At 41.8% G+C, this 15,048-nt stretch overlaps 1 protein-coding gene across 1 annotated transcript in view; it reads left to right on the top strand.

Moving 5' to 3' along the window:
- The window catches only part of FARSB (phenylalanyl-tRNA synthetase subunit beta), a 125,693-nt gene that overhangs the window by 5,662 nt on the left and 104,983 nt on the right, over nucleotides 1-15,048 (top strand). The window contains exons 3-5 of the mRNA XM_033959660.1: nucleotides 4,524-4,678; nucleotides 5,842-5,914; nucleotides 7,496-7,611. Coding sequence (XP_033815551.1) covers nucleotides 4,524-4,678; nucleotides 5,842-5,914; nucleotides 7,496-7,611 — 344 coding nt within the window. The remainder of the gene's footprint in view (nucleotides 1-4,523; nucleotides 4,679-5,841; nucleotides 5,915-7,495; nucleotides 7,612-15,048) is intronic.

Raw genomic sequence — 15,048 nt, 5'->3', positions numbered from 1 at the left:
TAAAAGGATCAGGATGTAAAAAAAAAAACCCACCAAAAAACACACCCAATTGAGCAGGAAAATTGAATTGAAGAATCGAATCGAAAAATCGAATCGGAATTTTTTCCCCTGAATCGGGTAGCACTAGTCTGTACCCATTCCACTCCAGTCAGTATTTTAGATGTGAATTGCTTCTTTATACTTCAAAAAATATTAGGACTAGGGAGCATGCAATGAAACTACTAAGTAATAAATGTAAAACAAACTGGAGAAAATAGTTCTTCATGCATAATGCAATTAAACTTTGGAATCTGTTGCCATAGAATGTGGTGAAAGCAATTAGCTTAGCGGCATTTAAAAATGGTAATTTTTAGATAATTTCCTAAAAGAAAAGTCCATAGTCTGTTATTAAGATGGACTTGGGAAAATCCACTGCTTATTTCTAGGATGAGCAGCATAAAATCTGTTTTACTCTTTTGGGATCTTGCCAGATATTTGTGACCTGGATTAGCCACTGTTGGAAACAGGATACTGGGCTTGATGTATCTTCAGTCTGTCTCTTATGTTATTTGTAGTGAATATTGTTATTACTGTAATACTTGACCGTAAAACAAGATTTTTGGGCCCTAATATAAGCCCAAAACTTGGGGACTCGGCTTATAGTTGAACTGACTCTCTCCCTTGCTGATAGCATCCCTCTCCCTTTTCCCTCTCAGTGACAGGTATTGCTGCTGCTACTTTCTCCTGGCTGCCATGGACAGGAACTGTGCTGGGCTGGGGCTTTGAGCATCTGCGCAGTTCCTGTTCATGGCAGCCAGGATAAAGTAACAATAGAAATGCCAGACACTGTTGGGGAAGAGGAATTGCTCAAGACCTTGGTCCAGCAAAGTTTCTGTTCACTGCAGCCGGGAGAAGGTAAGAGTGGCAATAGCAGTCACCACGGAGAAAGAGGGATAGGGATACCATCAGGATGAGAGTTAAGGGAGTGAGATTATGACTGTAACCACATGGGAGAAGAAGGAAGGGGAGAAGTGTCTGTCACTCTAGGAAAGAGGGGGTAGAAGAGGGAGAGAAATGCTGGTCACTTTGGGGGCAGAAGAAGAGGGACAAGGATGCTATCAGTGTGGGGGGGTAAGGAGGTGGGATAGGAGAGTGAGATTATGGCTGTAATCTCAAGAGAGGGTAGAAGAATCGGTCACTGCAGTAGGGATAGAAATGCCAGTCACTCAGGGGCAGCAAAAGCACATCAAGTGGGAAAAAAATACTTAAATATGTCTCTGCGGCTCATACTCGAGTTAACATTTTCCCCCCCCCCCCCCCCAATATTCAAGTATATATGGTAATTAAATCAGTCTTTGTGGATCAAGTCTACCCCATTCCACCGACTGAGCTTGTGCACATACAGAGTTTTCATGATAGGAAGAGTTGATGAGGCTTTCAGTTTCCTGCTTTGAAAAGGAAATCTGTTCGAAGAAGGGGTGGGGCTGCTGCCATGGGGACTTTGTTTCTTCACAACATTCACTGTCCTCAGTGGTGCTGTTGAGAACTTTGAGACAATACTGGGTTCAGTGATGCTTTTGGCATCAGGCCCTCCCCATATCAGTGTTTGCCATGCAATAGTGGGATGAGAGGACTGGAATTATTTTTCTCTGTGATTTCAGGACTTACTGTGCTTACTTGCCCTGTTTGCCTTACTAAGCCATTCTCAGGAAGATGCTGCCAGAGTTTGGCTGTTTGGTATGTTGAGCAAGGAATAGAGCACCGATGGAGATTGGCTTATTAGGGGTAGCAGAACATCTTGTTGGTTCCTCCAACCAATCTCTAGATGCTGGACAGAATTTTGGTAGGGCAATGGCCCCTATGGCCCACATCAGTTCTGCTGTCTGATTAGGGAGGCATCTACTGCCAGCGTTTGGAGAAAACCAACCTTTTACTTAACTCTAACGTGTGTAGCATTATTGTTTCATGTGGTGCATCACTATTGTAGTTTTACAATGAGATGTTCCCTTAAACACCTGCCATCTTCAATTCAACAAACGGAATACTTTCATAATAAGATATTAACAATTCAATTGCAATTTAAAGGAGATGGTGGACTTTTAGGCGCTTCTATCCTAGTTTACAGGATATGGAGTGATTTTGACATGAATACAGCATACAAGAAGAATGTTTGCTCTTTATGTGAACTTGACCGTTGCCCATTATATCTGTTAAAATTATCTCCAGTGCAATTTCATGTGCAACTTATGAATTGAATACAGTCTATTTTTACAGGGCTAATTTCCTGCAGATTTTGGAGAAATAATCATTACTCCTGTATTGAAAGATTCTAAAGCTTCAATAGCTTTAACTTCTAACTATAGACCAATAACCTCCATACAAATTTATGTGAAGATCATGGCAGCATCATATTTGTCAAATTATTTAGATCATATCTTGCTGCGTAATTCTCAATCAGGATTTTAGGATAAACTCCAGTACAGATACGACACTGAGTGAAGGAAGAGGGGTGTCGAACCTACGGTTTGATCTATCCTCAGCCTTTGAGTTGGTAGATTATATTACTGCAGATATTGGCAGCAATAAGAGTAACAAGTAGAGTTTACAATTGGTTTTTGGGATTTTTACAAACAAGGATGTACAGAGTGAAAACCTGGGGAGGAATATCTGAGAATTAGTCAAATCCTTGTGATATGCCTCGGGACTCTCCACTATCCCCAGTGTTATTCAATCTTTACCTTGCCTCCCTTAGTGGTATTTGGATAAGTTTAGGTATAACTTTGCATAGTTATGCTGATGACATTATTCTTCTTTTGCGGTTTGAACAGTCTTTAGATATAATAACTAAGACACTAAGGGGTCTTTTTACTAAGGCGCGTTAGCCTTTTTAGCGCACGCTAAAGCGTCCATTATAGCATTTAGTGCGCGCTAAAACGTTAGCATTTAGTGCACGCTAAAACGGCTAACGCACCTTAGTAAAAGGACCCCTAAAAGAGATTTTTGAAACAATGGGAATTTGGATGAAGGTCCATAAATTTAACACAGATAAAACATGGATTTTATTGATGGAGGGAGATAGCCTTCTGTGGTTTGTATTGCAATTAACACTGTAACTTACCCTTTGGCATCTTCATTATTAGGTGTCATAGAGGATAAATGATGCACCCTTCAAATTAACAAAGTGCTTCAAAAATCTTTTTTGATGATGCGTAATTTTAAAGAATATTCATAAATATTTAAAAATGGCCCAATTTCATCTCTGTCCAGGCACTGATTCTGGGAATGCTGGACTCCTGCATTATCCTGTATAAGAACATAAGCAATGCCTCAGCTGGGTCAGACCTGAGGTCCATCGTGCCCAGCAGCCCGCTCACACGACGGCCCAACAGGTCCAGGACCTGTGCAGTAATCCTCTATGTGCCATGTTCAGCAGATATGAGCATATCCCCTGTTTGTTCTAAAGTACATTGTCTGCCTGTACAAGCCCTAATTTTATTTAAATTTTATTACTTATTACATAAAGTTTTATATGGATCTGCTTCCATTTACTTAAATGCTCGATTTATTTTGACAGGGGTGGTTAGATGAGGGGAGTCCAGAACCCCTTTACCTACCTTCCAATTAAGGGAACAAGGAGACTGAAGATATTAGTAGGTTTATTGGTATTTCAAACTGCAAAACTGGATATAGATATATCATTAATATACAGGGTGCCCACAAAAACACTCCTTGATTTTAAATGGTTACAAAACCAAAATTTATTGTAACATTCTTTCACCTTTGAGGCTACAGTTTCATCAACTCATAAAGTTTCATATGGTATTTGTTGATTACTTACACTCGATGTGCGCCCCACCTGTTACTCGGCAGACATCGATGGGATAATCGAGCTTGGACCAGACTCTCCGTAGCATATCTGGCTTGATCATGTTTATAGCTTCAGTGATGCGTTCCTGCAGATCATCCATAGTCGCAGATAGTGGAGGTATGTACACCCAAAAGAAAAAGTTACAAAACACTAATGTCCGGTGATCTCGGGGGCCACTTGAGAAACACCTGGTCATTTTGTTGCTTTGCATTGTGAAGGTTGTAACTTCACCAATCGCAGCTTATAAGAGTGAAAGTGCAAGCGATTGTGTAAAATCTTGCTAACCATGCTTTTTTTGGGACTTGTATTTGCTGTCATCTTATTTGTAAACATATTCCAATAAGTTTTTATTTTGTAACCATTTAAAATCAAGGAGTGTTTTTGTGGGCACCCTGTATTATCTAACATTCCAGATTGTTTTAATTTTCCTGCAGAAAATTATGTAATGTTATTGCACAAATATGTTACACTGTGTTCTTGAGGACTGTTTATCTACTATAGTATATTACACCCTGTAATTCCTGGAAATATATTTATTGTAATCCATCCTAGAACTGCAAGGATAAGGCGGAATAGAAGTTAATAAATGTAATATAACTGTTTCCTTTCTCAGTTTCTAGGATTTTTCCAGAATGATTTTCTTCCTTATCTCATCAATTGATTGGCTCTGTTCTAGACGTCTGAAAAGGACATAATCAGCAAGGAGCGAGGTGATACGAAGGCAGAGGGGGCGTCGGATGTCATTCTCTTCAAGATTGATGTTCCTGCTAACCGCTATGATCTTTTGTGTCTGGAAGGATTGGTGCGAGGACTTCAGGTCTTTAAAGAACGGTATTGGAACTCTGGATTTCTATTTTCTTGTGATATTTCCAAGCTGAACTAGAGTTCTTAGGAATGTTCTTTGTCATTTACGCTACTGTTTCCTATGACTCTATTACAGTTAGTTGCAACTGCTCAGGCTGAGCTAGAGATACTGTAATTTACTAACTCATCCAATGTGGCCCTCAGCTTTTCTAGAACTTTTGCACATTCTGTAGCAGAGTGTGCCCCCTTGTGGTCAAGAGTTGGAACAGCACAGACAAGGTTTGGAGACTGAACGTATTATGTAGAGAAAACTATAAGAAATAAAGTATAGTTTACTGCTTTCAGTTAACTAAGCAGCATTGATAGCCCCTGGGAAGGAGTCTGTCATTGTGCCTAGTAATTGGACTTGGTGGCCTATGGTGGCAGGATTCCAGGCTCTTTGTATGACCACTAGCTAAGGACTATCACTGCAACAGCTGAGCTAATTGAATTAGGATGAGGGTCATAAAATGGGGATGTAGCTATTTTTGATTGGTCTGAAAATTCAAAGAACAACAGGCAATGGCTGAACTTCAAAATCGGCTTCAATTATAATCTTTTTTTTCTTCTCCTGGGACCTGAAGGCTTAGAACAGCCAAATCTGTTAGATCCTTTCTAGGTTGTGATAGCTCTCATTAGCCTGGCAGGAAAATTATTCACAGATGATGTGTGTAAGCTTTTGAGACCACATAAGTTCCTTTCTTCAGATGTGGCAGAAAATAGGCAGGGTTAGCCTGCTGTAAACAGTGTCTGTTTCGAGGTTTCTATTTTTTCCAAAATCAGATTAACAAAATTGAATGAGAATTGAATGAGTTACTGTAAGTTAATTTGAGCATTTTGGCTCTGTTAATAAAGCAGAGGTTGAAAATGGACTGCGGCATTGTATAGAGGCCAATGTGATGATCTGAAAAGCTTACATTTCAGCAAAAGACATGAGTTTTGGATGGTTTACTTCAATTTTCATTCTGTATAGGGGGAGACATTAGCTCTAGTTTTGAATAGTTGTAGTGTTCTTTCTTTTTCCAGTTGCATTGCCAAATAACTTTTCTTTCCTATAAATTTGAAAAATAATGCTTTCTATGTTTGTTTTTCTTTCTGGATTTGCTGTGGGAGTTGTCGTTGTTCAAAATGGCTTTTGCATTCTATTTTAGGATAGAAGCACCAAGGTACAAGAGGATTCCACCATCAAATGGAGAGCCTCAGAGGTTAATAATCACTGAAGAGGTAGAAATGATTATGTGGACTTCTCCGAATTCAGTAATGTAGTCTGACATTTGCATAAGTGATATTTAGGGCCTGTTTTACAAAGCCGCGCACAAACAATCCCAAAGCCCTTTAAATCTCTATGGGCTTCGGGGCTATTACTGCGCAGCAGCCGCTAGCACGGCTTTGAAAAATAGGCCTATAATGTATTTACCCCCCCCCCATGAAAGTGAAGACATGTAAAGACCATATGGCCTACTCAGCCTTCCCATTCTTACCAACTACTAATCTCTACCATGCCCTGTTCTGCTTGTAAGGGAATCCACCAAGAAGAGGAAATGGGACACTGCTTTTGTATTTTGATTTACTCTAGTTTATTATTATTTATTTGGCTTTAGCTCACCTCTTTTTCAGCAGTAACTCAATGTGAGTTAACAGCGAGATACATGAGGTATCTTCCTGTCCTTGGAGGGTTCCAGTGTAAGCTTGTACCTGATGCAATGTGGTGTTAAGTAACCTGCTCAGGATCACAAGGAACAGCTGTGGAAGTTGAACTGGGCTTCCCCAGTTGTTAGGCCAGTGTTTACCACTCCATTTCTTTTTTGTAGTGCTCTTTTTCAAAGATGCAGGCAGTCATTTGATTTCACTGAGCAGTAATTCCAGTAGCAGATTCAGGACTGATGCATGGCCACATTGAGAACAGTGTGGTGTCGTGCATGCTGTACTTTAGAGGGCCACACGATTTTAACGCATGGTAGCTGTCCTCACAGGAACCTTTATATTATGCGATTTTTCAATATATTATTTTATAGTTTTCTTTTTAAGTTATAAAAGTGCTCGTGCTTAATACTATACTAATAGCAAGTGTAGCTATTACTTAGCTTTTTTTGTAAACTGGGTCTGGCTCAATCCCCACCGACGCGTTTCATTTTTTCATCAGGGTCGGTGAAGGAGAACACTGTGTACAGTGTTCTCCTTCCCCGACCCTGATGAAAAAATGAAACGCGTCGGTGGGGATTGAGCCAGACCCAGTTTACAAAAAAAGCTAAGTAATAGCTACACTTGCTATTAGTATAGTATTAAGCACGAGCACTTTTATAACTTAAAAAGAAAACTATAAAATAATATATTGAAAAATCGCATAATATAAAGGTTCCTGTGAGGACAGCTACCATGCGTTAAAATCGTGTGGCACTCTGAGGAACTTTAAGCGAAGAAAATGGTGGCTATCTTAAATTAAGTTTTGTTTCTTGATACGATATTTTGTGCACTTCTTTGTTTTGTACTTTAGAGGGAGCACTGGTAGGGACAGTTGACCCTTTTGTGAGCTTGGAGCAGATGTAAGCTGCAAGAATCTTAAAATCTACATGTTCTGAGTTACATACAAATCTGACTTAAGAACACTTTAAAAATGTAACTCATTCTTAACCCAGGGACTGCCTGTATATGTAATGGAGAATAAATGAGGAAGAATCTCGCTGACCTAACTGCTTCCAAGCCTCTCAGTTTGACTCCTCTGCTTATCTTGTATTTTTTCTTGGAAGCAGCTCACACACAGGCCATTGTCACTGTTGCTGGTTAATTAAAGACTCCTTCTTTCAGACTGCTGAAGTTCGTCCCCATGCAGTAGCCGCAGTCCTTCGTAACATAAAATTCACTGCAGAGCGCTATGAGAGCTTTATTGACTTGCAAGATAAACTTCATCAGAACATCTGCAGGTAAGTTCTTAAAATTTTGGGATAGAATTTGCATATCAGAAGATGACTTAGAACAGAGTGTCTCAAGCTAGTCCTGGAGTACCCTTAGCCAGTCTGATTTTCAGGATAGTGTAATGAAGCAGTCGCAAAGACACCATGTAGAGACCAGGTTTTAGGTAGAACCAGCCCCAGCCATAGGACTAGCAGCTTCAAGCTAGGGGGAAGGGCCATCCCCAGGGCAGCTTTATCTTTATGTGCTTAACTTTAGGCACCATATATAGAATTTGGGAGCAAGTGGAAAAATGTGTGCACAAGATTATATAATGAGGGGATTACAGCCTACCAATTGGTCACTTCCATCCACATAACAGTAGTAGGATCCCAATCATTTTCAAACCTGATGCCTACAGAACTGTTAGTATCTTTAACTACAGTGGCAATGCTACAGTATAAGGTCAAGGAAGATGATAACAATTTGGTTGCTTGTGTATTTAAATTTTCCTCAGTTTCCCATAAATTGGGTAGGAAAATTAAGCAATTATAGCCTATGTTACAAACGAAATCTGGTTTCCAGACAACTGACTGTAAAATTGCTTTTTCGCGAAATAGGAGTCTCAAGGACTTATAAATCTGATGCCTGGTCCAGGGTGGAGAAGAGGATTACCTTCAGGGTTAGTGCAGGATTACTGATGAGCTCTTACCACCTATAGCACACGTGTCAAACACAAGGCCCGGGGGCCAAATCCGGCCCGCCTGGCCGTTTTATGTGGCCCTCGGTGACTGTGTCGCATCTAAGTGCCTGACTGTGTAGCCCCAGTCCCAGTGGTGTGCCAAGCTCCTCACCATGCTGCCTCAGTACCCATATGTAGGCAGAAGGACCCAGTCCCAGTGTAAAAGCTAGGTTGGAGCAGGGCGCTCCACCAAAGTGTCTAACCGCGCCACAGGTGTCTCATGGCAAGGAAGGATCTATACTTCTCCTACGATTAAGTATCTTAATAGAAAATTTGGCCCTCGACTTAGCCTGTGTTTTAGATTTCAGCCCCTTATGTGATTGAGTTTGACACCCTTGACCTACAAAATAGATGTTGGTAAGTTCTTTCGAATTAATTCTTTTTAATGGCTGCCTGCTAATGGCACAGCGAAGGAGATGAAAACCAATGAACTATATAGTTAGATCAATTTATTGAATGATATGTGTTTTGACCAAGGGCTTATATCAAGAGTCAGTAGCATGGAATTGATGATCTTCCGAGCTAATTTGATCGGAATTATGAACTGATGTAAAGTCTCAAAGGTCACACAATCTCAAAAGTCAAAAACTGCTATTGACGCCTGATGCAGGCCCTTGGCCAAAATACATATCATGTCTTTTATATAATTTAATAAAGTGATCCAATTATATATTGGTTTCGTCTCCTTTGCTGTGGTATTGCCTGTTTGCGCTTTGCGAGGGATTTGTTTTCTTCTGTTTTTCATCTACCTGCTAATGGCAACATTAGAGCCAATTTGACTTTTGAGATTGTGCAACCTTTGAGACTTTGCATCAGTTCACAATTGCGATCAAATTAGCTCGGAAGATCATCAATTCCACGCTATTGACTCCTGATGCAAGCCCTTGGTCAAAACATGTATCATTTAATAAAGTGATCCGATTATATAGTTCATTGGTTTTCATCTCCTTCGCTGTGCCATTAGCAGGCAGCCATTAAAAAGAATTAATGCGACCATGATAATGTGGACTAGGACACGGTTGACTAATTGCCTATGTTTTAATGTTCTCTATATTGAGTTTGCTGTGGTCATTCATGAATATTTGTTATTAATGTACTGTAACGAATAATCAAATAAAGAATTAAAAATAAAAAAGAATTAATGCGAAAGAGCTTACCAACACCTATTTTGTAGGTGGTAAGAGCTCATCAGTAATCCTGCACTAACTAGAAGGTATGACTGTGCATATTCCACGGAGGAAACCCTGGACTATGAAATTGTTGACGTCTTGTGAAACAGCGGAAGTAGTAGTGAATGTCATAGTTTGTCCATGTGGCCACACTGCAAGAAGTCTAAAAACAAGATTGTTTGAGCACCACTGTAACATTGCACATAAAAACCAAATAGATGTGTTAACACGTCACTGCTAAGAACAACAGCACTCTTTTGAAGATTTTAAATTTTTTTGTGCTTTACCATGTCCCTTTAACACAATGGAAGGGCAATATAAAGAAAAGAATGTGAGCAGCGCTACATATTCTTTCTGGACACTATCTGGCCTAATGGTCTTAATCCAAGGATTGAGTAGTGTGCGTTTTACTAATTAAGATTGCCAGCTGGGTTCCTGGAAGTGACATCATCAGACATGGAAATATGTAAGCTTTATGACCAGGAGTTATTTTTGGGTGCCGTTAGTACATGGAGCAGTGGTTTGTATTTGCTTTAAATAAGTTTTCCCTGACGCAGCCTCGTACTAGTGAAACAAGGGCCTTGTCGGAATGAACTAGAAACAGCTGTTGAAATGGATTAGAAACAGCTATTGATGTTTGCAGCTGAGCGGCTGCTTCGGCTTCAGCAGGGTCTGACAGCGGCATGAGAACAGCGTTCCATATAGTGAACATCGGCGTGTCAAGATAAGTTAAACTTTTTTTTCTTTGTTTACCCTTTGCACAGTCTTGGGGTGTTTTGCCCATGTTGAAAATTGCATTATCCCAGGACAAGCAGGCAGCATATTCTTTACAGTGGGTGACATCACCGACGGAGCCTCGCAGTGGACAGCCTCGAAAGCAGACTTGCTTGAAGATCTTTATAAGAGCTTCCGAGTGCTGCACTGCGCATGCGCGAGTGCCTTCCCGCCTGAACTAGGGCATGCGTCTCCTGTGAGGAACCTCAGTTCAACGTTTTCCACGGAGCCGAGAAGTCCTCTTCTTTTCAGCTCTGCAGCCTTTGTTGCCTTCTCTCACCGCGGCTTTTTTATTATTTTATTTTTAAGTCGCTGTGCTCGCGTTTTCCATTCGTCTACTTATAAAAAAAAAAAAAGTTTATTCGATTTTTTTTTTTTTTTTCCCCTTCTTCTTTTTTCATTCATGTCAGCGGCCTTTGGGCCTAGGCCCGGCCGCTCACCTCGTTCTGTACGTCGGGCTTTATTTTTTCTATGTCCCGGCCTCTTACCGGGTTCAAAGAGTGTAGACAGTACAATAAGACCATTTCCATCACCGATCCCCATAGTTGGTGTATGGTTTGTTTGGGTCCTGAACATTGCCCCGATGCTTGTCTGCGCTGTGCTACCCTTCAACCTCGGGCCTTTCGTCGATGCTGTGCCAACTTTCTCCAACTTTTTGGCACTATGGACCAACCGCCTGAGAAGACCTCGGCTTCGGGGACGGCCTCGACATCTAAGGCCTCGACCTTGATACCAGCTTCTGCCTCCACTAAGGCCTCAACCTCAACACCCTCGATCTCGAAGGCCTCGCCGGCACCTCCTCTGAAGTTGTCTTCGATGGGTAAGTCTCTTGTCTCTCCTTCAGGTACCATTTCTAAGAAGCCCTGTATCTATGGTCCTGCCAGCTTCCTCGAGACCTCCAGCTAAGTGTGCCTCCAAGCATCAGGAATACTCATCCTCGAGGTCACCCTCCTTGGAGCGCATTGCTGCACCTTCAAGACCTGATCCCTTTGTCTCGGTGCCTATGTTCGAGGACATGTTGAAAGTCATTCTGACCACTCAGATTTCCTCGGTCGTGGCTCAATTCCTTCCATCCTCGACCCTGCTTCCTTCGAGCCAGCCTGAGCAGCAGTCTGGGACTCCTGTCGAAGCACCTCGAGGCAAGCCTCGGAAGCCTTGCCGGTTCTCATCCAGTGACTCTTCACCTACTCCTCGGACAATGTCTCCTCAACCTCGACCGAAGCATCGTTCGAGGCATTTTGGATTATTTACTTCACTTATCACAGTCTGGAATCCAGTCTACATCTATCAGAGTCCATCTTAGTGCGATTGCTGCTTTTCATCAGCTTCTTGATGGGAAACCTCTGTCTGCACAACCTGTGGTTTCCCGCTTTATGAAATGACTTTTTAATGTTCATCCACCGCTCAAACCACCTGCAGTGGTCTGGGATCTCAATGTTGTCCTGGCTCAATTGATGAAGCCTCCATTTGAACCAATTGATAAGGCTCATCTCAAGTACCTTACTTGGAAAGTAGTTTCTGATTGCCCTCACGTCTGCTTGAAGAGTCAGTGAGTTACAAGCTTTGGTTGCGGATCCACCTTTCACAGTTTTCCACCATGACAAAGTGGTTCTCCGTACTCATCCCAAATTCTTGCCTAAAGTTGTGTCAGAATTTCACAACAATCAAGCTATTGTTCTTCTAGTATTTTTTCCAAAGCCTCATTCTCATCCTGGAGAAGTAGCTCTCCATACTTTGGACTGCAAGCGTGCCTTGCCTTTCTACTTACAACACATTCAACCTCACAGAACAGCCCCTCAACTTTTCATCTCCTTCGATCCAAATAAGTTGGGGCATCCTGTCTCGAAGCGAACCATCTCCAACTGGATGGTTGCTTGCATCTCTTTCTGCTATGCTCAGGCTGGTCTCCCTTTGCAGGGTCGAGTCACGGGCCACAGAGTTCGAGCAATGGCGGCGTCTGTAGCTTTCCTCAGATCAACTCCTATTGAGGAAATCTGCAAGGCTGCCACTTGGTCCTCGGTTCATACTTTCACCTCTCATTACTGTCTGGATACTTTCTCCAGAAGGGATGGCCATTTTGGCTAATCTGTTTTGCAAAATCTCTTTTCTTAACTTGCCAACTCTCCCTCCATCCCATTATGCTTAGCTTGGAGGTCACCCACTGTTGAGAATATGCTGCCTGCTTGTCCTGGGATATAGCACAGTTACTTACCGTAACAGTTGTTATCAAAGGACAGCAGGATAACAACCCACCCTCCTCCCCTGGTTGGCTTCTTAGCTAGGTATCTGAACTGAGGTTCCTCACAGGAGACGTGCGTCCTAGCTGAGGCAGGAAGGCACTTGCGCATGCACAGTGCAGCACTCGGAAGCTCTTATAAAGATCTTCAAGCAAGTCTGCTTTCAAGGCTGTCCGCTGCGGGGCTCTGTCGGTGACATCACCCACTGTTGAGAACATCATAGAAACATAGAAGATGATGGCAGAAAAGGGCTACAGCCCATCAAGTCTGCCCACTCTGCTTACCCTCCCCCTGTCTATGCCCTAATGACCCAATTTCCTTATCTTGACCCTCGTAGGGATCCCACATGGGTATCCCATTTATTCTTAAAGTCTGGAACGCTGTCTGCCTCGATCACCTGCACTGGAAGCTTGTTCCAATGATCAACCACTCTGTGAAAATACTTTCTGGTGTTGCCATGAAATTTTCCGCCCCTGAGTTTGAGTGGATGCCCTCTTGTGGCTGAGGGTCCCTTGAGAAAGAAAATATCATCTTCCACTTCGACACGTCCCGTGAGGTACTCAAATGTTTCGATCATGTCTCCCCTCTCCCTACGTTCCTCGAAAGTGTAGAGCTGCAATTTGTTCAGTCTCTCTTCATACGAGAGACCCTTGAGCCCCAAGATCATCCTGGTGGCTGTCCGCTGAACCGATTCAATTCTGCGCACATCTTTACTGTAATGTGGCCTCCAGAATTGCACACAGTACTCCAGATGAGGTCTCACCATGGCCCTGTACAACGGCATTATGACTTCAGGCTTTCGGCTGACGAAACTTCTATTGATACAACCCAATATCTGCCTGCTGTCCCTGGATAACAACTGTTACGGTAAATAACTGTGCTTTTTCAACAGTGGAGTTTTTTTGCCTGTGATAAGTAGTTGAACGGCTAGAAATCAATGGGGATTGCCGTCTTTCATTCAAATTGATTGAGGCTTTTTCTCCACTTATTGTTAAATGCAGCTTTCTTGGGACAGCACCACTGCTGGCTAATAACATTTTTTTTCTATTTAACTGGTAGAATCATGTTTGTCATATCTGCTGTTTGAAAGAGATGAAACTTAATAGAGTGAATCTAGGTATGAAGTCCTCACCTAAGGATTATTGGGGTATACAGCAAATCAGGAGGGAACTACAATTGGGGGCTACACAGATTGCCCTTCCTTTAGACATGGTTTGATCTCAAAGTGGCAAAACAATGTGGCAAGGCAGAGCATTTCAAACGAAATGGATCCACCACAGAATGGGTGATAACTTTTCAAAAATATTAGACTGGCTCGTATATCTGTACAATTGCAGGAAACCATGTGCAAAGTACTCTATAGAATGTATATTACCCCACAGCAGCTTTAGGGAAATATATTTATTGGAGAAGTTTATTCAAGTTTATTAGGTTTTTTATATCAAGGTTATCTAAGTGGTTTTACAATAAGGTACTCAAGCATTTTCCCTGTTTGTCCAAGTGGGCTCACAATCTATATAACGTACCTGGGTCTATTGAGGACTGAGTGACTTGCCCAGAGTCACAAGGAGCAGTTCTGGATTTGAACCCACAACCCCCAGGGTGCTGAGGCTGTAGCTACAACCACTGCGCCACACACTCTGGAGAATTAGCTATTGTGGAAGTGTGTGGGTAATATGATTTAAGGAGGTTATGAGGAAGCCAACTGGCATTACATCCGAGTGCTATCTTTTGAAGAAATGGATCAACAGGAGCTAAAGAGAGAAGATAGATTTTAAACTGTTCATTTTGTTAACTAAGAGCACAATTGCTAAATGCTGGAGGGTATCAAAGAAGCCAGATGGAGAGGAGGTTGTTCAGCAAATGTTGGTCTTTTGCCTCATGGAATGCATTACTGCCTTTAGGATATGTAATTGCAGAGCATGCTAGATTTGGTCCCCTTCATGAAATGGCGGAAATTGCAGAATAGAAGGAATGCATGAAAGCTGAATGTTAAGGCATGTTTATATGGAAGGATGATAAACTGGACTGGGGTGGGATGCAGATATTGGGGGATAGATAATTGATAACTGTTAATTGCAAATGATATTGCTGTGGGTAATAAAAGTAAATTTAAAAAAAGAGGAGGAGAATGTTGTATGTGACTTTGACTAGGTATTTATTTTTGTATTGACAAATGTTTTTCTATGGCAGTGGTTCCCAATCCTGTCCTGGAGGACCATCAGCCTGTCAGGTTTTCAGCCTGTTAGGTTTTCAGGATAGCCCTAATGAATATGCATGAGAGAGATTTGCATATAATCGGGATGACAGATATGCAAATCTGTCCCATGCATATTCATTAGGGCTATCCTGAAAACCTGACTGACTGGTGGTCCTCCAGAACAAGGTTGGGAGCCACTGGTCTATGGAATAAAAGTATGCTTATGGATTTCTTTTAGTTTTGGAAATTAATAAGTACAAACTCAAATGTTTTGTTCAAAAAGTACAAATAAAAAAATATTTCTTATTCCTAAGTTTGGCCTCTTTCACCTTCATCCTATGCTCCTG

The sequence above is a fragment of the Geotrypetes seraphini genome, chromosome 9 (genome assembly GCF_902459505.1).
Source record: "Geotrypetes seraphini chromosome 9, aGeoSer1.1, whole genome shotgun sequence".
Lineage (NCBI taxonomy): Eukaryota > Metazoa > Chordata > Amphibia > Gymnophiona > Dermophiidae > Geotrypetes > Geotrypetes seraphini.
This window is presented reverse-complemented; position numbering and strand designations above follow the sequence as displayed.